The 25,235-nt window shown below is 38.9% G+C and overlaps 1 protein-coding gene across 6 annotated transcripts in view; it reads left to right on the top strand.

Moving 5' to 3' along the window:
* The window catches only part of plppr2a (phospholipid phosphatase related 2a), a 32,550-nt gene extending 21,006 nt beyond the window's left edge, over positions 1-11,544 (top strand). For 4 of the 6 annotated variants that reach the window (XM_077618938.1, XM_077618933.1, XM_077618937.1 and 1 more), the window contains exons 3-8: positions 921-1,109; positions 3,185-3,305; positions 4,314-4,564; positions 5,147-5,323; positions 5,922-6,065; positions 6,694-7,014. In XM_077618938.1, coding sequence (XP_077475064.1) covers positions 921-1,109; positions 3,185-3,305; positions 4,314-4,564; positions 5,147-5,323; positions 5,922-6,065; positions 6,694-6,750 — 939 coding nt within the window. In that variant the 3' untranslated portion in view covers positions 6,751-7,014. Of the gene's footprint in view, positions 1-920; positions 1,110-3,184; positions 3,306-4,313; positions 4,565-5,146; positions 5,324-5,921; positions 6,066-6,693; positions 9,723-10,870 lie in introns of those variants that run through there. The other 2 variants (XM_077618935.1, XM_077618934.1) reach the window with 2 other exon arrangements.
* The last annotated feature ends 13,691 nt before the right edge of the window (positions 11,545-25,235 follow it).

Genomic DNA, 25,235 nt, shown 5'->3' with positions numbered 1-25,235 from the left:
GATCTGAATGTACGTGTAAGAAAAGAAATGCCAATGGAAAAAAAGTTTTCCTGGCCTATACCCAAGCTGGTCAATGTCTGTCTCCAGGAAGCCTTTCATATTATTTGAAGTGACAAATCAGTCTCCAGTGCAGGCCAATGATCATATCCATCTCCTGCTGGGAACCTCTAATTCGATCTGACTGCCTGTCAGTATCTTCTTCATGCAATGCAACCTACATCTCTATGATAGGTATCTTTCTATTAAAAGATGTTTTGTGACAAAACAGTGTATTTAATAAACTGTAAGAAAAGATACAAAGGAACCACAGTTATTTGGGAGTATAAAAGTAGGAGTATAATATGCGTAGGCAGGTTTTGTGTATGTACTGGCAATGGAGAGGAGTGAGTGGGTGTTTTTTTTTGTCAGTGCGTACAACACAAAGATAGTAACCCTGTTAAAAGAATACAGAGTACCAGATCAACACAGTCTCTATAATAGAATGTCGGAGGAAGCGGCAACAACATCACCACACACTTGCTATTTGTACATTGAAGGGACCTTACTATGAATCTACTATGCAGAAAATTTGAAAGCGGTGTCTAACAAAATATAAAATAAAACACAAGTGACCGCAAGGATCCAACTGAAGCCACCCTGCATTCACAAATGGGTACAATGCATGCAATAACAAGTCAACTATGAGAGATGGAGTAAGTTATGAGCAATATTGCAACATCATTACAAGATCTGGTAAAATACCATATTTTGTTTTACTATAAGCTACTACTGTTATTTTCCAATGAATCATAGGGGTCTGAAGATGGAGTACCCCCCACACCTCTCATCCACCACCCGCGCCCCCTTCCCCATCTGTCCCTCCTCTCCACTCTCCTATTTTCCTCTCTAATCCAACTAGAGTGATAATGTTTTATTTCCAGCTTGTGATCATGGCTGGGACGGTTCTGCTGGCTTACTACTTCGAGTTCACAGACACCTTTCCCGTGCATATCCAAGGGTTCTTCTGCTATGACAAAACCTTCTCCAAGCCATACCCAGGACCAGAAAACTCCAGCAAGATTCCACCTATTCTCATCTACTCGCTTGTTACAGCAATTCCAACCCTCGCGGTAAGAGTTTTACTTATTTATGTGTGTGAGACAAGCAAAACCAGTAAGTGCGTGCTCATCAAATAGGAAAATGTTAGAGTAGCGAAATAAAACTTTGAGGGACATCAAGGCTGTTAGCCAAAAAGAGATTGCAATTAAAAAAATACCTCAGAACTGTGAGGCAGATGTGATAACCAATCCCCACAATGACACCTATTAATTCATTATTACATTTCGTAGCATTTAAATAATTCCTGCCATTGACAATGATAGATGTCCATTTCATTCTTTCACTCAACCTTCCGAGCCAAAATTGATTGGACGTCTAGCACAGTGAATCGCACCCAATGAGTTAAATGTGTACCCAATTAAGGGGTAAAGATACTGCCAAGTATACTCAGTTTGTTTCTTCTGTAAGATTTCTGCCCCACTGTGTTGATGAATTATTTTTGGTATGTGCTGTTATAGCTATAGAGAGCAGATTGGTGAACTGCATGGGGCTAACACCCACCTGCTCAAGCATGACAAGCAGATGCCTGTGTGTCTGTGAACAATGATTAAAAAAAGTGTACAGATAAATAAGCAAAATCACAGCATCCATGCTTGCATATGAATCTAGCAGTGGACTCTTTTATAAGCCCTTTTAGGGTCCTTTAAAGCTTCCCCTGCTGTTGGGGCTTTCTGTCCCCTTGATCTAGGTCATTGCACATTACTTACATCTACAGTACTCTTTCCATGAGCTGACAGACCGTTTTGTGGTCCATAGCAGCAAGCTAAATCACTGCATTCTAACTCTCGGTTATAGAAACAGTCTGTGGTACGAATGAACTTTACTATCCATCATTGCAGTCAATCCTTATTGTATATTAAGAACTCCACAGTGCTTGGTGGAAATACTAGCTTTGTTACTTTTAATGCATGCTGATTAATCAGAAGGATAACAAGCATTAATTTATAGATGATTTATATACACAGAATAAAAAAAGTAATCATCCTATGTCGTAATTTCTTGGTACACCAAGTCAGTTCCTGCATGAACTCAGCGAATTAGGCAGTGATCTGAGTGATTGGACAGAGAAGAATATGCGTGCTCATACCAATCATTTGTTAATCTACTGCTGTTTCAAATGGGAACTATATTATAATAAGGTGCACCATCTTTTTTTGGCTTGCTAACCTTTCAAATTGATGAAGACAAAAGAATCTTGATTTCTTCTCATGTTCATTTTTGTCAATTACAGCAGTTAGGAAAAAGGTGAGTAGAGGTCAATGTTATTCATTTTCATAACCACCGTTTTCAGTTTTTATACGTGTATAAGATATATAGATCTGTTATACAAAATAATAACATCACATCACATCAAAGTCCAGTGCAGCTGCCATCCGTTCCAACAGAATCGATCAATGTTAAGGATCCAACACCAGTGGAGATGCTGGACCAAACGTCAGGAAAGCCGCATTAGTTCTGCTACACGGTTCCCATCAGACTGCCACTGACTGCTAGATAGTTATGCCTGAGGCAAAGTGCTCAACAGTGCTTGTCCAAAAGGACTGCATGGTACCTTGATTTGCATACATATTTCTACACACTGCTCCATGGTATGTCCATCCCAGTGGACTCTGTACTGTCTTTAAATACCACTTGGGTTGCCTTAGGGACAGACAAACGACCATACATACTCACAATCATACTGCCACCGGCGCGAATCAAGCCCGCGCCTGCCTGCACCGAAGTCAGGTGAGTGAACCTCAACACCAAGAGGCGACTCTAGTCCCATCGCAGTGGAACCTATTTGTGTTGTTAAAGTCACCCTGTATTGTAGTATTTTAATGGATAGTTTTATTTTATGATTTTATGTTGCACAATACAATAATAAGAATAAAAATCATTATGCTTTAGCTTTCTCATGTATTTTAAATGCAATTTCTCCATCCTTTGTTGGACTATTACGAACACTATTAGATATAGACCACTAATCAGGCAATAGAGAATTGCCTCAATAATATTTATTTAGCACTGGGAAGAAATCTGTACAATGATTAAAACATTTTCATGTTGACGATTTTTTTTACGCTTTTTCTGCATGTTTTTACAGATTCTTGTTGGAGAGTTATGTGCTTTCTTCACAAAGGCAGAGGGAACGCAGGAGAAGACCATAGTCACTGCAGACTGCTGCTACTTCAACCCCTTACTGAGACGCATGATACGCTTCTTAGGTGAGACAAATTTGTTAAATATAGACTAAAATTAACTGTCATTTGGCTGGTGATGTTTCAGATTTTGCCACCTATCCTATGTTTGCTTAACATGTGGAAGTCATTTCAACATCACACTGCATTGGGAAATTAGCATTCAATGCCGATTTATCTGTAGTGAATATTTCTGTTACAATTTCACACCTAAACTGATAATAATGTGTTAATGCTATTTTGAGAGGCAAAGCTTGTTATCACCTGTTTTAACTCAGTATGAGTCATTTCACTCTCTCCTCAGTTCAATTTGTCTCCACATATTTTAGATCGAATCAGTCTTAAATTATTTTGTTCACAGAGTATCTGTTTTATACACATGATACACAGAAAGTCCAAAATAAATATGAATTGCTATCTTTGCTATGATGTAATATTCTAGTCTAAATTATATGTATAAAAAATTATCTTATTCATTTAAAAAATATTTTTTACCTATAACATATCAGCCTATAAATATTTGTATACCATTTTTTAATATAGAATATTCCCTTGCTTCAGAATTATAATTTAGAAAGAAAACGACAACAAATCCTGTGATAGTAGCACCCATTTTGACATGAACAAAAAAGGCAAACTGGTAAAAATTGCTTGAAATTTCAACAAATTATGACATTATTAGAAGCCTTGCCTTCAATGAGGCCAGTCACAGTATGACCGCCAGTTTGAGTTTTGTCCAGCAAAGTGCAAAATGCATCATCATTTTAAATGATGAGTGCTGAGATGTCCAAAAATTAATGAAAGGTGACTCATGTATTGAATTCTTTCAAAGCCATTGAAGATGATACATCACTAATTATGTGGCTCTCTTTATCCTTCTGCTGTTAATTTGAATTAATTTGTCACTACTAGACTTGGAAGCCCTTCCGGTTCAAATGGATTGGACGGCTATCAACGTCAATGCCAGCCAATAAAAGTCCAGCACTATGAAATAACTGGTTGCTTGATACATTTCCTCTGTTTCTCTGAATCCAGGTGTCTATGCATTTGGTCTATTTACTACAAGCATCTTCGCCAATGCTGGGCAGGTGGTGACAGGAAACCAGACTCCTCACTTCCTCTCAGCATGCCGACCAAACTATACAAAGCTGGGTTGCCAATCCAACACGCTGTACATCACAGAGGGCCGGGCATGTACTGGGAATCCTCTCATTGTCATGTCTGCTCGTAAATCTTTCCCATCCAAGGACGCGGCGCTCAGTGTCTACTCTGCAGTGTACACAGTGGTAGGTTCATGCATTCTTTTGAAAAGAACCGTAAGACTTGTGCCATCTCGTGTTCTCATTTAAAGGTACATTTTCTAGTTGACCCTTTCAATAAGATCAAACTCAGTCATATACATATTTGGTAGAAAGCAAATGTGTATTTAGTTTTAACTCAGATGACTCAAACTACGATCTACAGGCCAACTGTGGCCCGATGCTTAGTTTTAATTGGCAAATTATATGAAAAATATCATTGAGTATAGCCCGCAAAAGATGTGTGAATGCAGCCTGCATTGTGTTGCATTTGTCAGCTTTAACACTAGACTGGGGTAGTCACTTTATATTTTACAATATCCTCATGCCTAAGGATTATTTTTTTGCTGGTAGCCCTTAACTCATTCACTGCCATTAACAGTTATAAGATATCAAATCCATTTCAAATGAGAAGGCTGGAATGCCATCCATTTTGACTAGGAGGGTTCAATTGCTGGATTTCAAGTTTACCTTTGCATACTTAGATTTTTCTGAAGTGGCCCGCGGAGGAAAAAATGTTTGGCTTTTCTGTTACCCACTGTGTGTGCTCTCTCACTTTCTTTTCTACAGATGTATGTGACGCTGGTGTTCAAGACCAAAGGTACACGGCTGACAAAGCCTACCGTCAGCTTCACCTTGCTGTGTCTGGCAATGATCGTCGGCGTGGTCAGGGTGGCTGAATATCGCAACCACTGGGCTGATGTGCTGGCGGGATTCTTCGCTGGGGGAGCTATTGCTGTTTTTCTGGTAAGAAGGGAAAGTTGATTATCAGAACTACAGGAACCTTTTCATTGTTTAAAGTATTATCACACAGGTTCTACATTCATAGACATTCTCTGTTGTCAAACTATTTCAAAAATAACTTTGAAGGCATTCCCAGAAATACCCATGAGAATTCTGTGAAAGATTTGTAGATTTTTTTTGGTCATTTTCAAAAGAAAAAAACATAAAGCAAAACATTTGAGCATCACTATATTTCTTATTCAATGAAAGAGCCAAAATCAAAACCGGTTCTTTAAATTGAATCGTTCGGACTAATTGCCATTTGAAGTTCTACACGATGACCAATTGGTGACCCAATGGTGAGTTGAAAAGCCATCAAGGTATTGTACAACCAGAACGTGCATGAAGAAAGGCATCTCTCAATTAATATTTCATTTTTTTAACTCAGCCCCCGATGGTGGTTGATGTCCAATCCATCTGATCGGTCACTCCAAATGGATTGGACGTCTACTAGTGACAAACTAATCTAAACTTGACGAAAAGAGCCACATGATTGGATGTCTATCTATCATTGTCAATCTCAATGAGAGAAATAATAACATCTCTCCATATCTTCCTCCAGGTGACTTGTGTGATTAACAACTTCCAGCAAATGCAATCTAGGCCTTCTGTACAACTACCCCAGTGCCATGAGTCAACAATGGGTATGCCCATGGTGACACTGCCCTGTGTAGAGAGTCCAGTAGAAAAGTTAAGTGGCCCTCAGGTAAGGCCCGGGGTATGTTTGCATGCATGCACATACACACACACACGGGCATGCACGTACGCCTCAGACCATGTGATAAACACTCCTTTTCTTATGCCCAAATCCTCTTTTCTCCTTTCTCCTCCAAAACAACTGAGCACACATGCGTGAATGAAGTCCCAACTGTGCCACTAACAATAATAACAGATGAATCCTTCAAATCTGTACACTGGCAGTTGATAAGAGAACAGCAGGGATTTGTTCTAGTGGTGTGAAATGTGCTCTGGTTACATTTGAACAAAACAATGGAACAAAATTTGATGGTTTGTTTGGACAGGGCTATTTCTGCAAGAGGTGGGAAAAGTACTAGAAAAAATTCTACTTAAATAAAATTACTATTGCATTGATGACATAAAAGTACATGTCCTATTTGTTCTTGCAATGCAAGTACAGTGGCTGTTGTAATCATGCCTTCAGAAATACTTACCTATGTACTAATGATGTAAATATAGCCACTGTGTTTGGAAAATGTCTTGCGCCCTGTGTAGTCTGTCACCTGTTCTGACCCTCACCTGATTGCCTATTTTCCTGTGTCTCCCACCTTGCCCCTTCCCTCTAAATCTGCTCCCTTTGTCCCTCACTCATGCAGAATCCAGCACTTTACTCACCCCCTCCCCTTTACAACACCTTTGTTCAACCATTCTAACCACCTTTAAGTCTTTTTGGCTCTCATATCCCTTCCTTTACTCTCTTATTCCTCACCAGCCTCTTAATTTGTTTTCCTATTTCTGTTTTGTACATGTAAATGAGCACAACCAACAAAGCCACCCTCTCTCACCCCTGCATCCATGTGCATCTCTTGATTATCCTTCTCTTCGCCTCCCCCCACCCTCTCCTCTTTCTCACTCCTCTCTTTCCCCTGCAGACTTCACCGAGGTCTCCGTTCACTGAGATCACATGACCATCAGCCCTATCGGTTCCCCACCAAACCCAACGTCCTCATACTGTCTCGCTCCATTTCCAGCGAAGTCTAGACCAGCCCGAACAGCACTCTCCTCAATGTGCTGCACATCCAGCCAGGGGCTACGCGACACTGCACCGCTCTTATTCCACACAAGTCTAGACTCCTGGTACCGAATTTTTATCCACACACAAACAAATCCCTTTCCCCACCAAAGCCCCAATATTCCAGGGAACCGATAGGCAAGACTTTTTCATAAGACTTTCTCTTTGCAGTAACCGTAGCGAAAGTCCTGAACATCCATTTTCTTTTTCAAGACCCTTTTTGGTGTATTTCTACGTTTTTTTATATAAAATTCTTAAAATTCTGTGAAGCTCATGTGTTTTAACTGGTGTGCTTTGTTCGGAAGGACACATCAGTCTGTGACCACAAAGAATGTCCGTCCGTGTTTTTACAGTGAACCCCTGTTTCTTGCACGGGATATGTTCGGTAACAATCCATATTGGTTTTATGTTTTGTCGATACCACTTCAGTGTCCAAAGCGCTTTACACATTCACACAACAATAGGTATGCTGCTGCCATACAAGGTGATAAACTACTGTGACACTTGGAGGAATTTTCTCTTCAGTGTCTTGCCCAAAGACACTTTAAAAATGGGTTGTCAGAGCAGGATCAGACTTCTGGTTCAGTGGACGGCATGCATTACCAACTATCCAATGGCCTCCCGTAATTATGCAACTTTATGGAAACACACTCGAATACATTTAAAATAGTCTTTTTCATCTGTTCTGATCTTCTCTCGCACTGCTCAAATCAAAGTTGAAGTTTACTGTAAAGCTGACATACAAAATATTAAAAAAAACCTGTCCATTAGTCGATTATGGCAAGCTTAATGATCACTGGTGTTACTATGAATCTTAAAATAACTGTGACACTTGACACATAAGTGTTAAATGCAAATATGCAGGCATGCATCTCTGAATGCGTACTTTGTATTTAAAAAGTCAAGACAAAGGTGATTTAAACGCCTGCAATATAGGGTACACTGTATGAAAAGAGCACCAAATTTTAAAGTTAAATGTGAATTAAGGTTTGATTGACTTGGTCTGCCATCATGAAGTTTCTACCTTGGACTAAATTAATAGAAGTGTTTGATCCTGGTTTATTTAGATGGAAAAAATGTATATTTTACCATTGCAGAGAATGAGCACATATATAATTTTTGCTTCTCTGTTCACACTCACCATTTCTGTATTATTATTTTCCTCTCAACAGTTTCTGAAATCCATGCATAACATGCAAAAACTCATGTTCACATACACAAAACATAATGCCCTCACTCACACAAGGTAGTAGGAGTCGCACTGCTTGAGGTTTACATAGACAAAATGATCAATTTCTTGGCAGACTTGTACAGAATACGATGAATGTCATTTTCAATGGTGGAAAATGAATTAAGGAAAAAGCACAGATGCCAGGTTTCTTTTCCAAAACACTGTAAAATAACTACAGCTGTGACAAGAAATGCCATATTCTCTACAATTTTGACAAAGACTATTTAGCAAAATCAGGCTAAATACAACATGTTTTGGCAATGCCAATATATCTTTCTATTTTTAGAATGACACTGCTCAGCTGGATAATTGATTTCTGACCACAGTTGCAGTGCACATAAAGTTGATTTAAGGCTTAAGCGAAGGACACACCAACAATCAAGCCAAATGTAAGGTTTTACGATAAAAGCCGCATGTCAAGTTTTATATTTCCTAACTCTCTGAAAGATTATATTATGCCATGTTTCTATCCATTGAGGGCATAAGTCTGATTTGTCTTTTCTCATGTGCTTATATAACATTAAGTGTTCATCCTGGTCTATTCTCATTTCAAATGTTTTCTGCTGTAGATCTTTAATGGCCACTTATACTTTTGTTCCTCACATTTTTATAACTACAAATGAATACATAACAAATTTCACTCTCATCCCACATCTCCATAGACACAATTCCTACAAAAAAGCTGACATTTCTTTAGTAATGTTTCTCTCTGCTGGAGAATACAGAAACAATAATGTGCACACTTATATTTGTTTTTACTTATGCAGTTTTTGTTGCCCAACATTTACAGTAAATATACTTTTTATACGCCAGCTGTAAAATATTGTAAATATTTTACTTGTAATGAACGTCTTATTTTTAGGCAAACACCACTGACTCTCCTGCCTGGACAAATTTCATTTTATTTATTGGCTTACTAGAGATGGGATCACACTAAAACTGCCATGGAAATTAGGCCCAACCTGTAGTTGATAGTTATTTAAAAAAAATACAATAGCAACAATAACAACAACTAAAATGTTTGGGGTATTTTGTAGTGTAGACAGTTTTATACTTTTTTAAGAGACATGTATTGTTGGATTATATACTATGTGCTGGCATTTCAGCTATCCATCGGTGTAAATATTTTAGGTTCAAGTGAACATTTTCCAATTATTTTACAACTCAAAAAATACATTCTGGAGACTCAGAGTATCAGTCAGTAAACAAACATTTTGTTAGGCACATCACCATGTTATTTTCCATCATGCAAGCAGAAATGCCTTAAAATTGTTGTATACAGTAATGTATTGATACAACAGCACAGTTAACAGGTGATCATTCTGAGTAAAATGTATGGTGATATATTCACTGCACAATAAATATTGATGCTTTGTATCTCACTGGTCACTGTCTAAGATTGGCTTTTTAAATGTGTCAAATCGAACAAATTATTTGTACTATATATCTTCAACCATAAGCATGGTAGTTTACTTTCCTGTAAACCAATATTTATTTCAGCGAAAATCAAAGATGTTGCATAGCGAAAAGTGAATTAAAAAGTACCAGCACCCTTCCGATCTGCAATGCTGAGGGTAACACATCCTTCAAGTCTTGTTGCAGCAAAATGTCTGTTTTGTAAGCATTGTGTGATGAAAAAAATAAATTGATATTGCAATAAAACAAATTTTGTGAACTTTTTCTTCTATCTGAAGGGATTCTTTTTGTTATCAATGCATTGTGAATTTATAGCTATAAATAGATCATTGTCCTGTCATACAGCATATGTAATTATATGTAAAAATATGTAATATGTGTTAATGACATGCCATAGATATAATTATAGTTTGTTGCTTCTATTTTTTATTCCAAAATTTATATGCATTTAATATAACATCAAATAATGGAAATAGGCAGAATGTCTGCATACCTGATCACTTCAAATTGACATTAAATGACGTACAATTTCAATAATCACATAAATTCAACAGCACTGTATGTAAACAAAAAAATGTATGCCATATGTATATTCTGTCTGCTGCTCCCAAACGTATGCCTTTGCCCGTTTCATCCAAAAGATGGCACTATATATCATCAATATTGCTGGTGGAGGGGCGTATTTTTTTGCATAAAGATATACAGAAAGATTCTCTTTACACTTTTTGAGAGTATTAGCACCCATGCTTTAAAAAGACTATTTTTATTATTATTATTATGTTTTATTATTATTTATTGTTTTATTTATTTATTATTAAGTCTCAGAAACAATGAAGGATCATCACGTACCCATCACGTATTTTCAAGAATCCACAGCGAAGAGGCTTCTCTATTGATTTAAGGAATAAAGTGTTAATTAACTTTTTCAGTGAATTTAAAATGAGTGTGTCACTGATAGATGTCCTATTCATTTGAACTGGGAGGGCTGACAGCAAGTGAATATCTTCTGTTGCTGCCAGCCCTCACAGTTCAAATTGATTGACATCTTAAATGAGAGAAGAAGCCTCACAAGAGGTACTGTTTGCTGTAATTGCTGACTTCTCATTTCTTACAGACTCTGCAGATATGCACCTGCAATTCCTGAAAACCTCTGGTTCGCTGAGTTTAGAAGACTATCAAGCACCCCATCCAGAGAGATTCAAAGGATGATGCTGTTTCCTTGGTAATATGCCACCTGCAGCGCCGGTTGGTTATATTTATTTATTTTTACTTATTTATCTTTTGCCTCATTAGTGTGGGCAGCACAACACCCACTGTTACTTTGCTAGGAATGTTAATTGTGTGAAGGTCTTTGCTGACTTCCAATTACGAGCCTTTGCTTGTGAACTGAGATCATTTCATTTTCAGGCAACATTCCCTGCTTATGTTTCCAGGTAAATTCAATCAATGAGACAATGCCAGCACAATGCAACATATTTGCAAGGGCTTAGTTGTAAAAATAAGTTTTAAAAATTATTTGGTACTTTAATCTTCATGTAATTTAGATTTTTTTTTTAAACCAGAGAGTGAATCTCTCTGTTACAAATTCCGCCTCACAGATAGGAGTTTGAATTCACGCACATTCGTGGTATTATTCCGAAGATTATAAATAGTCCTTGAGTTTAGCTTAGTTTATTTAAAAAGACAATGCAATTTCATAAAACACATGATTACACGCAATAAGAGAAAACATGGTCACACATACAAAACGCTATATAAGGAATGTAAACATATTATATGTATAGAGTGTTAAAGGAGTGCAGAGTACACAACATCTAAAGAATATAACGCAAGACACAAACATTATTAATGCTGCTTAGCAAATTATTTTTTTATTCACGACTCACTGCATGATTCCGTACTTTACACACGATTAATCCCTTTTTGTGAGGTCAGTTGGCAAAAAGAGACAAACATCCATCCACGCTCAAACTCATACCTAGGGACAATTTAGAATGTCCAAGCAGCCTACCACTCAATCGGTGGCCAGCCAATCGCAGAGCAAGTGAGTTAAATATTAAATATGGCTCACTTGAAAACAACTGGTATCTGTCTTACTCAATTGGATGCAGGCATTAATTCAGAATACCATTACTGGTGCAGCATATATATTTATATATATTTTCAATATATTCATAGCAGATTGGCTCAAGTTGGGTGCGGACATACAAGACATCTGAAGGGAGTGAAGGACTCCCAGTCATAATGTTAAATTCCTTAGCTCATATTGTCTACTTTCTGATAGATGCAGGGCCGGCGTTTTAAAAGCAGGTGCTGTTGGTTCGGCCCATCAGTTTCCCCCTGACAGTTTGGAGGCGAGGAGCAGTCGGCTGAGGCGTTCCATTGAGGAAGTAGCACATGTCATCATTGTGGTTAAGTGGCGGAGAGAAGGAGAGACATGCTGGATGAGTCATGATGGGACAGACAGAGATGTCGAAGGCAGGGAGGCGCCTGTGTGTGCATGTGTGTGTACGTGCATGGGTTTGTGTGTACAGGCCATTATTACTTTCTCAACACAGCTTTACAGTCTATTGTGCATCTTTTCTACTAACATAAAAAGAAATGCAGGGTTGCTCTTCCTTCATCCCATTTAAAAACACACATACAGGCATCTCACATGAACACAGCTCAATAATAATTTAGTTAGATTATAATTGTCCAGGCTAAACTTGACAGGAAGAAATGACACATAACCGTGAGTTATCGATTTTGTGTTCTGCGCAGTGTGAAATAAATTGAAAGTATTACGGCGGCATAGAGCGAAGTGTGCTGTGTTGACAAGAACATAATGTATATTGTGTAAATGTTCCCTCTAACATGGCTAGCAATTACAGTTCCCCATTGAAAAAGAGGGAGATCCAATCAAGTAAAGTTGAGGCTCATATCAGTGGTCGAGTGGGGGTTAATCAGTATATTTGGCTCTTACTGAGCGCAAAGCGAGTTGAAGGGTTGAAGGATAATGTTTGTTTCGTTACACAGCCACTGTATCTAGTGATAATATTGTCATTAACTATGGATTAAACAGGCAGGCAGAAAATCATCATCCGACACTCACGCTGTCTCCTCCAGCATATGTGTTGCATCCACGCCACCTTTCTCCTGCTCCCTTCTGCTTTATTCAAACATCCAGGAAAAATCTGTCACCCTCCCTCTCCGTACCATCGCAACACCTCCCCTCCCCACCCCCATCAAGAATCTTCACGCCTGTATTCTACTCTTTCGGCCCCTGCTCCTTCCTTTTTCAGCATCCCTATTTACATGTCCCTCATCTTTGTCTCCATCATCTCCCTCTTTCTTTCTCTCACTTGAATACAAGCACAGGGTACAGAGCACCCATCCACCCCCATTTCCAAGATCACCACCACAAACCTCCCCGACATACACAGCCCTTCACTCCTTGCATTATCTTTCCCGGAAATTGCATTTCCAGCACAGCCTGGGCCCCATTATGAAGAAAGAGCGACATGCTGTAACCTTTTTAAAAAGCCATTAGTGATGCACCTGCCCCTCCCCCTAGTCCCCCCCAACACCCATCCACGAGACCAAACCTCACCCTTAATAGTACGTATATCCCCGAGCACCCTTCTCCCTTGTTTCACCCTTCCTGACCCCTCCCCGGCCTCATGGCGACTGTAATGTTATTAGGCCGATTCTACAGCAATTATTCAGCTAACTCTGCGCTTCCTTGGTTCAACATGGAGCAGACACAGAGGGAGCAGCACAGGGCAATGGTTACAGTGATAAGTTTACAAAGGGCCAGGTATCATTTACCAGGATAGATGGCTGGATGGGAGTGAGGGATTTGATGGATAGATTGGGATGGATTGAGTCATTAATTCTTTGACTACCATTGACTAGAATAGATATTCAATCCATTTGAACTAGGAGAGCTGGCAGCGAATGAACAAATGTTACCAAGCCTCTCAGTTCAAATGAATTTGACATCTATTGCCGGTTATGTTCAAAATAAAATCATTTTTTTTAAATTACCATATTTTTCAGACTAAAAGTTGCACCCAATACACAATGAAGAAGAAAAAAAACAATAAATAATTCGCAATGGAGTTCAAGTCGCATTTTTGGGTGGGTAAATTTTCATTTGCTCAGAAACCAAGAACAAATGAATGGTAAAGTGACAATAGTAAAATGGAGTACAACAGCTTCAATAGGCATCTGTTAACATAACAGTTTTCCGATAACTACAGCCTAAAAAACCAACATAACAAGCTGTCATTGAAAAAAAAACATAACTGGTACTTGAACATTAGTTGCAGGCCCAAAGAAACTATGAAAAAAGTGTGACTTATAGTCCGGAAAATAGGTTAATGATAATAAGTAACGGTTCCTACCCTACGACTGACAAAAAGTCTGGGTAGTGTAGTCTGCCTTTTGCCCGTAGAGCTGGAATAGGCTCCAGCACCCCACGTCCCTGACAAGGATATGCGGTGTTGAAAATGAAATGAAATGTTCGTACCCACCCAGGTGTACATGCAGCATATAGAATATGCATTCAATAATGTAGATGAATGCAGGTGGTTGGGGAGTTCTCAAAACGAATACAAATGCAACTATGAGTGAAGTTGTGGGCGTGCAATTGATAAATTAAACAATGGAGTGTACAGCCCCATCCCCCATACATGCTTCCTATTCCGGCCTTACTCTAGGAACACAAACAGTGCCTGTAACATCAGAGACAAACACGTCGATACTCAGCACACCCAGCATCAGAAACTCAATACGCAGTCAGCCTGTCAAAGGAGCACAGTGGTTGTTGCACTGTCATGTTGTGTTGTCATTTTGGACCACACGGCTTGCATTATCGGACTATTAGAATGGAGCGGCAAGCCAAAGAGGACAGTAAAGAGAGAGAGTAGAGTGCCAAGGAGTGCGAGGATAAAGAAAGTGAGTGGGTTGAGACAAACCACTAACTAGGCACAAACACGGACATTAAATCCGATTGCATGGTCAGGTTCCAGGAAGCCAGTAGTGAGCTATATAAAAGAAGAGGAAGAGACAGCAGAGGAAAAATCTTTTTCTTCTATTTTACTTCCTCTTTAAATCACACGGCAAAGCCTGTGAGTCTGAATTCAGCCGCTGCAGCTTAACTGTACTGTACAAGAATTCCCTCCAACAATAGAGCTCATATATAGCTTAGCCCAATGACTGACTGTCAATGTGTCAGAGTTCCTGCAATTTCCAGTGGCATTGCACATAACCACGGAGGACACAATTGCATAAACACAACTAGCTGCATAATGATTCTGATTAGATCAAATAAACATGTCCTTCTTACCTACCTACCCTTGTATCCATACGTCCCTCACTCCACCATCATCCACCCGAATCAAAGTATCCTCTCTATCTTCAGTCTGCTTGCTCTGTCTCCAGACACTGAAACCTAATGCCTCAATGGACGCCTTGCAAATCGATGCGATGGAATCATCAGAAATGGGCATGAGTTTTCACCTAAGAAAAATCAAACACATGCAAATACACTTCAGTGTGTTCACAGGTATCCATAGACAAAAGAAACCTGAGGAACTACCAAGAATTTGCAATCTAATACTATTTCCAAGTTCGGGGTTGGAATAGCCACTGTACCCTATCTTGACCATGCAAGAATGGCCAGAGAAGTAGATGTGAGGATTCTTTCTCACACAAAGGGCCACCTATAAAACTGCCACCTACCTGCTGTTGCTACTACAGTAAATCTTAGTGATGCCAGGCTCAAGACCTCTCCTACTCAAGCGTGACCATATGGATACACTGAGCTAATAGACAATCGGAGCATTCCCCTTGAGTAAGCCCCCCAGGATGATAGATTTGAGCACAGTCAGTTGCATCTGTCACATTTTAACCTACCTATCAGGATGAATGAAAAACAAGTCTATGCCATTCATAATTGTGTGTGATCAATCATTTAAAAAGAACAATATAAAAGCATGAATGTGAATCTCCGTTGATGAATGTGACAACCTCTGCTAATCCCCCTCAGTTGAGTGACGGATCAGGTCGTTACCTGACAGACCTGGTGTGTGTGTGTGTGTGTGTGTGTGTGTGTGTGTGTGTGTGTGTGTGTGTGTGTGTGTGTGAATGAACGCTCACAACAATGTACAGAACATGTGGTTTCACACTGGTGAAGAATTTACCTTCTACAAAGCAGCAGTTGGACAATTCTATACTTTTCAGACACGCGCCAGAGATGTTATCAATCTCATGACCACCTGGCCTTTAAATATTATTTATTTGTTGCCATAATGTTGTGAAGGGTTATGGGTTGACGGGGTGATGGTACTGAGCACAATGTCCAGGGTAAGTTCACTATTATTGTACAAAGGTGCGATAAATACATTAAACCAATTTAACATTTATTTGTAACACTGTATGAAATGACTGTGTTTTGTTGGTATTGGTTCCTTCTCATTCAAATAACATTTACAACTTGATGCAATGGGCTTGTGACAAAATAAGGTAAACTTGCAAAACCCTCATTGGCTGCTATTGATGATGATATTTGAAGTAGGAGTGTTGGCATGAAATAATTTGCTCATTCGCTGCCAGCCCTCTCAGTTTAAAAAGATCAAATGTCTATTAGTGACTAAATCATTTCATTTCACAGCAGAAGGGTAAAACCAAGGTAAAACTTGATATTCCAATATATAGAATATTTTTCTTCACAGTACAATTTGATTACACAAGGATCAAATACACCAACCTTATGTATTGAACCAAAACTTTCGGTCACAGTCAAAACTTTAAATAATAAAAAGTCAGCTTTAAAGAAGCCTCTCCATCTTTTGTTGTTGCAAGAATTGTATAAGAAAGAAAAATCATGTGCTGGAACACAAAACAGATTTTAATGGCACTGTTCAATCTGTTCCAACGTCTTGTGCATATCCATTTGTCAACGCATGTTGCCTTCAGTGGCTGTTATGGTGAAGAGGTTCCCTGGAAAGGATTGCAATGAGCTCCTGGCATCAATCACACTCCTTTGGGTGCACAGAGCCATCCAACTCTACGCGCATGGGCCCTTCTCCATTCAAAGTGAGCCGCCTTATCATCTGAAGGAAGGCAGCAGCTGGGGTAGGGACTTCTGCAATTTTCTCAAGTGTTTGCTGAGGATCAATTGTGTCGAAGGCGCCCATAAGGAAAGCCTCTCTGTTGTGCCCACACTGAAGTGGTTTCCGCTGGTGGTCCATTATTTAAATCTCGTCCTTACGCACTGGACAAGAAGAACTCACCATAGCAGCACCTGTGCTTTGACAATTAACACTGGACAAGTGGCACAGTTCCCCTAATTTCAAGAAAATTACCTATTTTGTTATTTTTTATTTTTTTGCTGAGAGGGTTTATTAAAGAAATGCTGACCATGTCATAAAATGGAAATGACGGCACTAATGAAATTTTACATGCAGAAAACTAATTCAAATTGCACCTATTTTGCCATTTCATAGTTATTCCATCCAAAACAATGTGACTTTATGTTTAGCAAGTCTGGCTGTGACTCTTGTTTTTTATTATTTGTGTCACCAAAATGGTCTGCTATCTTAAAGTCATCTGCTGTAGTATATGTATTGCCCTTGCCCAAAAAAATTCTATAAAATGCTAATGAAATGAATCTCAATAGGAGTCACAGTGGATGACTGGGTACTGAATCTGAAATTAAACGTTACATGTACCAGGCTCCAACTTGTCTGTGTGGGATTTTCATGTTTTTTTCTGTTACTGTATTCTACATTTTCTTCGGGTACTCCTGTACCCTCCCAAAATTATGCCTGGTAGGTCAGTCAAGCATTCTAAATTGCCCATAAGTGTGACAGTGAGTGTTAATGGGTGCATTTTTTGCCCATAATCATAGATAGAATATCTTTACTGTTAAACATTAGATATTTAAAGTGATATTATGTTATCCAAAGCCATTTCCCTTTACAAATGAATAGCTGTGGCTTTCAAAAATGAAGCCTTGTCAACACATTTGTGGGAATAATTGGTCAATCTTATTGTAACAATGAACAGCTCTGTAGTCTGACTTTTAGGCACCGAAATAAAAGACATGTCAATCTACAGACCACTTTAACATCACACCAATAGGAAAACGTGTCCAAGGTGTCACTCAGCCAGCATGTTATGAAATTAAATTGTTAAAGTGATATGTACTCATTTGATTCATTTAAAGACATTTAAATGCTTGAAAAATATAAATAATGATTTTTATTCAAATGTGGTTCTCTCTTCGAGTAAATGTATTAATTGCTTAGGCCTCCTATTCAAACCACATTTTGATTTTTGGAGATTAACATGTCACTATATTGAAACATTTCCTGTTCAACGGCATTCATAAAAATATATTTAAAAAAAAAATTATACTCGTCCTCTCAATCCAGATATTACGTATTCAAACCGAAGTTAAATACAGAAGTATTAAGCTTAACACAACTCGAAGCAAAAATTTAGTCTAGCTTTGATCCAATTTTAAAACTTGCAATCAACATTAAAATTGCAAAAGCAGTGTGCATTAATGTGAATAAAATGGTAGACAACAATGCTACTGCTAAAATGCAATGGGAGTTATCCTGGTGATTTGTCATGAAAAATATAAATGAGATCAAAAATACTTTTTTCTCCGTTAAAAAACTAAACAAAATTCCAAGATTTAGTTGGCAACCATTAAGTTGATATTGTGGTGGCTCAAAATGAATCAATTATAAATTAAATCAGAATTAATTATAGGCAAAAACTAAATGAATTAGAAATGTATGATTTCAAATTACCCGTGACCCTAGTGAGGATAAAGTGGTTCAGAAAATGAATGAATGAATGAGAAATGTATGATTTCAAATTAAGTATTTTGAAGCTGGGTGTAAACTGAAAGAAAATTAGACTTTTCCACATCTCTCTAATAAACTATAATTATAGATGAGTGATTCAGAGTTATATGTGCATGGAATCAGCATTTGCTCTTGTGTTATTTACCAGCTTGCGGAAGCATGCAGGCCAAGCGCAATATTTAAAATGCAATTAAGAATACATTTGCCTCTGTTCTGTTCCACTGGCTTCCTTTGGACAGTGATGTGTTAGCATTCATATGCTGTAAGCATATTGTTTCATTTCCACTTGCCCTTGTCTCTGTGTTCCTGATATCACACAAAACAACGTCAAGCAGAACAAGCCAGAAAACCTGGTAAGGAGCTCATTAATCTTATCCCAGCATCCCATTTCAAATGACCTCAAATGGAATTGTTAGTGTTTCTTTTAACAACAAGCATCAGCCAAATTACTTTCTCTTTGAAGCATATCTACTGTATATTTATAATGGCTTCATCACAACTAGATAACTTCATAATTCATTTAGGACACTGTTGACAGTCACAAGGTGAAACCAGCTTGAAACTAGTGGAAAATTGACAGCAAAATTCTACATCTGACTTTAAGCAGCTATTTAGCATACAAATACTTGACATATTCATGTTGATTTCCAATGTGTAAAACATGTCAACTGTTACTTATAGTCAGACCTTGCACAGACCAAAATAGTATATTAAAGGCTTGATCTTTGCCTTTCACATCTAAATTTGAGATTTGCAGTCATACATCACAGTGGTAAACGGAACACACACATAGCACAGGCAAAACAAGATGGCTCATCCATATTCCATTGTTGATAACTTTTAGAGAAGAGATGCGCCCCGGAAAGAATACATATGTATCGGTTGTGTGCGTGTGTTTGTATTTATATCTTCATTCATTCATTTTCTGAAGCACTTATTCTCACAAGGGCTGTGGGGGTGCCAGAGCCTACCCTGCATGTTTTTGGGATGTACACAATGGCATCCAATGATTTAAAAGTACTTTTTGAACTCTAGCATCAAAAATAAAAGTAAGAATGTATAGTTATTAAGGTTGCTGAGCTATGCAAACATCATTTAAAATGTGCTGGAGTATGTAAAATATGTCATAATCTGAGCCGCCAGTTCATCATACTTTCTTGATTGGAACTGCTGCCACACAGTTTGCTACAAGACCAGATGACTGAGACCAAGCAGTAGAAGTGATGTTTGATTTGAAGTTTCAGTGACCACACCTCTCCAGCCCCCAATCCTCTACTCACCCACCCTCCTTCTCTATAGCAGGTGGTGCCACTGGCAGTGGGGCAGAGAGGGGGCTTTGATTCTTAAGCCAGTGGGCTCAGTGAATATTCAAACGGGGCCTTTTGTTTGTGTTGTTCCAAGGCCAGAGTCAGAGTTTCATGCAAAGAATACAAATCAGACCTTTGATAGGAGCAGTTAACCTGACGCTAAATATAGCTGACCTGGGCATGAAAAAGATGGAAAAGGCAAAGGAATTGATGGAGGGAGAACATAAGAGATGCAATACCGGGCGGGAACAAAAGATGAACAGAAAATGAAACATACACGGAAATAAAATTAGTATTCATTAATTGCATCTCTATTATGCACCATTTCTTTACCCACAAGTCAGTAGGACGTGCATATACTGTAGCTAAAAGGCAAATACAGCTGTGTATGCTAAGCTAGTGTGATGTACGGTATGTGAGGAAGGGAGGTGCAAACAGTGTCAGAAAGAAAAAATGAACAAAAGGGAGTGTCTGTTTAATAAAGCAGTACTCTTTGGGGAGTAAGGGAGAGGAGGAGAGAAATTCGTTCATACTATTGAGATCTGAGCAGACTGAAAAAGATTAGGATTTCCTTTCTTTTTATTTAATCTAGATTCTGCATGCAATACTTAAAACATATGTTACCATGAGCTGGATAAAAAAAGATTCTTGACGTTATACAGGCGATAAATTGTAAAATCTACATGAAATAACTGTTCCACACCATCATTCAATCCCTATAGCTGTATTTTAGACCACTTTATATTAAGCAGTAAGATGTGACTATTTAGTCATTAATCTCATAAACCTGCACTTCATACACTAATTTCACAATTCTGTGACCATGGCACTGTATTAGATATCAGAGGAAAAGATGATAAAGAAAAATAAATGAAAAAAATTAACCCCAAAAATGTTTTTCAAATAAACAACAATTTAAACAGTGGTCAAATGGACACTGCAATAAAGTGTTAGTGTGTGTGTGTGTGTGTGTGTGTGTGTGTGTGTGTGTGTGTGTGTGTGTGTGTGTGTGTGTGTGTGTTGTGTATTTGGGACATTTGCCTTAGTGCAGTCCAAATCTGCCTCCCACTGTTTTACTAATGTCTTAATTCAATCATGGCGAAATAAGCATAACAAACAATAGTCTAACCAAGGTTTGGAAATTATTCAAATGTAACCTTCACCAAATTGTTCAAACGCTAAAACTGCACACCAGGAGACACTCATTAGACAGTGGCAGGCTGCCTGGAGAGCTCTACTTTGGAGCCATTTGCCCTGAACATGACCGCATTGCACATTGGGCTAATTAACTTTTCAAAATTACAGATGGTCGTGTATTTAAATTCTGGCTGTAATGACAGATCGACATTTCCTGTTATTAATTCTGGCCTCCAACTCCCTGCAAGAGCGATTGTGCACAGGGTTTTTGCTTGGAAATGAAACACTGTTTAATTAGGCTCCTAACATACTGTAGAATCTGATGGACAATCTGTGTGATTCTCAGGTAGAAAATGTCTCTGAGCCAGCCCATTCAAAAGCACATCTGTGGCCCAGTGAGAGGATTGTAGCTTCCAGCCAGCTACTTCTCAGTGATTGGCTCCATTTCCAACCTAATCCAATCCCATGGGATTTTCAGGCGTTGAATTTCCTCAGCAGAGGACTGGCAGCTCCAGCAGGATCTTTACTCCCCAAATCTCACCTTATCCACCAGGGATTACAAAGCTCAGCTTCCCCAGTCAAAGTAAAGGTTCTATAGTATTATACTCCATTGGTAGTGGAAGTGCAAGTGGGCTTTTCTTTCTTGCATAATCGTGCCATACAGCAAAGTGGCCATATTGTGAGGCTGCACAACCATTCATCTTGCTTTTATTATATGTCAAATGGAATCAGGATACAGGCCTTTTACTGTGCAGTCGAGGGACTTAAATTCACTCTAAATCGGAAACAAAAGCTGTGTAGACATGAACACCATAGTACATCAAAGGGTATTTGTATTTGAAAAAAATGTTATGATAATAATAATTTTAAGATACCCAATGGTGTAGTGATTCTTCCGCCTGAATTTCGCCAGCTTGGGTTTGATTCCCACTCGGTGAGGGAGTGATTGTGAATGTAAACCGTTGTGTGCCGTGTGACAGACTGGTGACCGGTCTCTAGTATAGTTCACATTTTTCCTTGAGCTTGGTTGGGCTCTGTTATTGTTTTTGGTGTGTGTGTGTGTGTGTGTGTGTGTGTGTGGGGGGGGGGGGGGGGGGGGGGGGGGGGGGGTATGCACAGAGGAAATTTTGTTGCAACATGATCATGCATGAATTTGTAAGCTTTCAAATTTGTTCCTGGATCAGAAAGTTGACCTTGGATGCTATATTATATTTTGTCGACAAAAGTTGACAAAACAATTGTTGTCACATTCATTGTAAAGTCATTATTTTTCCTGTTCAATGTTGCTCTCAACTATATGGAAACCTCCATGATCATCTTTCCTCTCCTCTTTACATTATTTTTAGAAGTACACAATGTTCAAGATAATGTCATTTATTTTTTGAACTGCTTACTATCACATTAGCAAATAAAAGTTTCAATTAATTCATAACATTGATTTATCACCCTGACCTGCATGACATACATCTCACAATATTAGCCCATGTAGTTATTAGTCATAGACCCAATAAATCCCCTAGTATCTGAGCTGTCACCATATCCTGACCACAGCGAACATCCATCATGGTGATATGTGAGGCTGAATCGCTTCCTACACTCCCCTGATTCCTCAATCTTTGAGCGCCTCCGTCGCGCCCCTTTGACCATGCGTGATTCCCAACAATAGAGAGGGAGAGAGAGAGAGAGTGAGAGAGAGAGAGACAGATGAGAGACAGAGAGAGGGAAAAAAAGAGGGAGCAAGAGAGAAAGAGAGATGGGAAGAGAGAGAGAAAGAGAGAGAGAGAGATGTTCTTTATCCAGGGAGGATAAACGGTGTCTCTGGGATCTTTTTTTTCTCTTCCTTTTACCTTCATTTTCTTCCTGCAGGGCAAAGTGTTTGTGTTTGTCCGTGTGTATTTGAGGGGGGTGATAGGGAGATGGAGAGAGGGAGAGAAAAAGAGAGACCCAGAGAGGGGGCGTTTCCACTTTACTGTGATTTCCACACAAAATCCACTACGTCGTCGACTTCAGCAAGCGTAGAGAACTGGCCGGACTTCCAACCATAGAGTGAGTATGGAATGCATTCACTTCATCCGCTGTCATCCTTTTGCAGGAGCGACTTCAATGGTGTGTAATAGAATTAATGCAGAAGCGCAAGTCACGCATAAATGCGCGCGGCCAATGCCTTCACAATGCACTGTGTAGACTGCTGTCAAGCCATGGCAGGTGGGTTGGTTCACATTATTTGATCACCATAAATAATCGCCTGTCTACAAGATGTTATTATTGTGAAGTTCAAAGCCAAAAGAGGTGTCATGGCATTTACACTCTTGTCATATTATGCCTTTTTCTCCATGTCCATGTCAGTCTTGTTTCTTTATTGTGTTCCTTTTTCATCTCAGGGGTGGACAAATTGGATGAAATAGTTAGTTGCTTGTTGCTTATATTTGCTGCGGACACTTTTTTCCCTATTCAGTCTTGACGGAGGTGTCTCCCCATGTCATCATCTTATTCTTTCAGTGCCATTTCTATAATGGACGTCCTCTAATGGGGCTTTTTTCATCTTTTTGCTGTGAATTTAAATGAGTTTGTAACTAGTAGATGTCCAATCTATTTGAGCTAAAAGGCCTAGCAGCTAATGGACGAATGTTCATGCCACCCCTCCCAGTTCAAATCCTTCTGACAACTATAACCGTCAATGGCAACCACTGAGATAAAATAAGGATGGATGATTCAGCAGTTTTAATTGAATTTATTTCCCTTTTAGGTTAGTCAGATTTTGCGATGCTACACTTGTTGCAGGACGAATACACTATTAATCCCAGGATGGTATACTTGTGAGTTCATTGGGTAGATCTGCCGCAATAGTGTAGTTTGTAAGTTTTTGGTATATGTATATAATCATGGAAAAAAATGCACTTTAACTCCCAAGGCTAGACTGCTCTGACACAAGGGCTGATGTGATGAGACATTCTCTTCAATTGATTGCCTTCAGCTCACTTCAATTAAATATTTAAGCTTTCAACAGTCATACTCACAGAGGGGTGGAATTCAATACAAAACTAGCTTTTTGGCATCAAACCAAAATTATTTTATATGGGTGATCCCATTAAATTGGAAACTCTTGTAAGCCTCATTTCATCGCCTTTGGCAACATGAGTGTTTGTTAGAGCATTTGGCAATGTGTTGCATATGGCTGCATTTACAGAAAGAACATCAATTTCAGCGTGTGTGTGAGGTGTGTCTCCCGCCTGCCCGCCTCTGTGTGTGCTCGTGCTCAGCCCTGAGGCACATTGGCAAGCATGAACTCTCTGAACTCAATCCTTGTCCATTAAATTCCTATCGATCAAGTAGCAAAGAGAGACATGAAGTTCCATCTCCTTGCTTTCATGCGGGCTTTGAGCGAGCAACTTCTTTCAGCCTTCTCTACACACCCCTTTAAGCAGGAGAAGTAAAAGAAGAAATACAGGCAATGAAGAGGAGTGAAGATTGCTTGGGAATCTATTAGCCGAGATGCTGGATAGAAATGGACCAACAGTTGGCTGTGTAGTGTGTGTGCCTGTTTGTCTAACACGTGTTATAGAGTACATATTTAGTCCTTTATAGAGTATAGTCATTGGCTGCCCTTGACGGTGGGAGATGTCCAATCCATTTTGACTGAGAGGGCTGAATGAACATTTGAATATTCATTCACCCCTCCCTGTCAAAATGGGTGGGCTGAATTTAATTTAATGGCACTGAAACATGAGCTCTCATAGTCAGTATTTCCATTTGAAATCAAATAATTTTTTCTCTTTACATTTTGTGTTGTTTGGCTGGTGAGACTTAAAAGTAAAAACAAATAGAGGACTGATAAATCAATCCTGGGTATAATGATCATAATAATCCAATCATGTGGTTCTTTTCATCCTTCTGGAGTAAATTTAAATAAGTTTGTCATTTGCAGATGTCCAATCCATTTGAATTGGGAGGGCTAATAGCAAATGCATACTAATCATTCAGTGTCAACCCATCCAAGGCAGCCAATGAATTAAAACTTGGCTACATATGTGGGCTCCCCATTTTGGGTCATGTAAGCCACAGTTTTATATTAAATGTTAATACTGAGCCCTAGATGTTCCAAAATGTGATACCCACATGGACCCCAGGTCTTTATGGGGTTAAGTTTATTTAATTCACAAAGATACTG

This window comes from Stigmatopora argus, chromosome 14, assembly GCF_051989625.1.
Source record: "Stigmatopora argus isolate UIUO_Sarg chromosome 14, RoL_Sarg_1.0, whole genome shotgun sequence".
In the NCBI taxonomy this organism is placed as follows: domain Eukaryota; kingdom Metazoa; phylum Chordata; class Actinopteri; order Syngnathiformes; family Syngnathidae; genus Stigmatopora; species Stigmatopora argus.
Note: the sequence above shows the minus strand (reverse complement) of the source record. Positions and strands in the feature narration are given on the sequence as shown.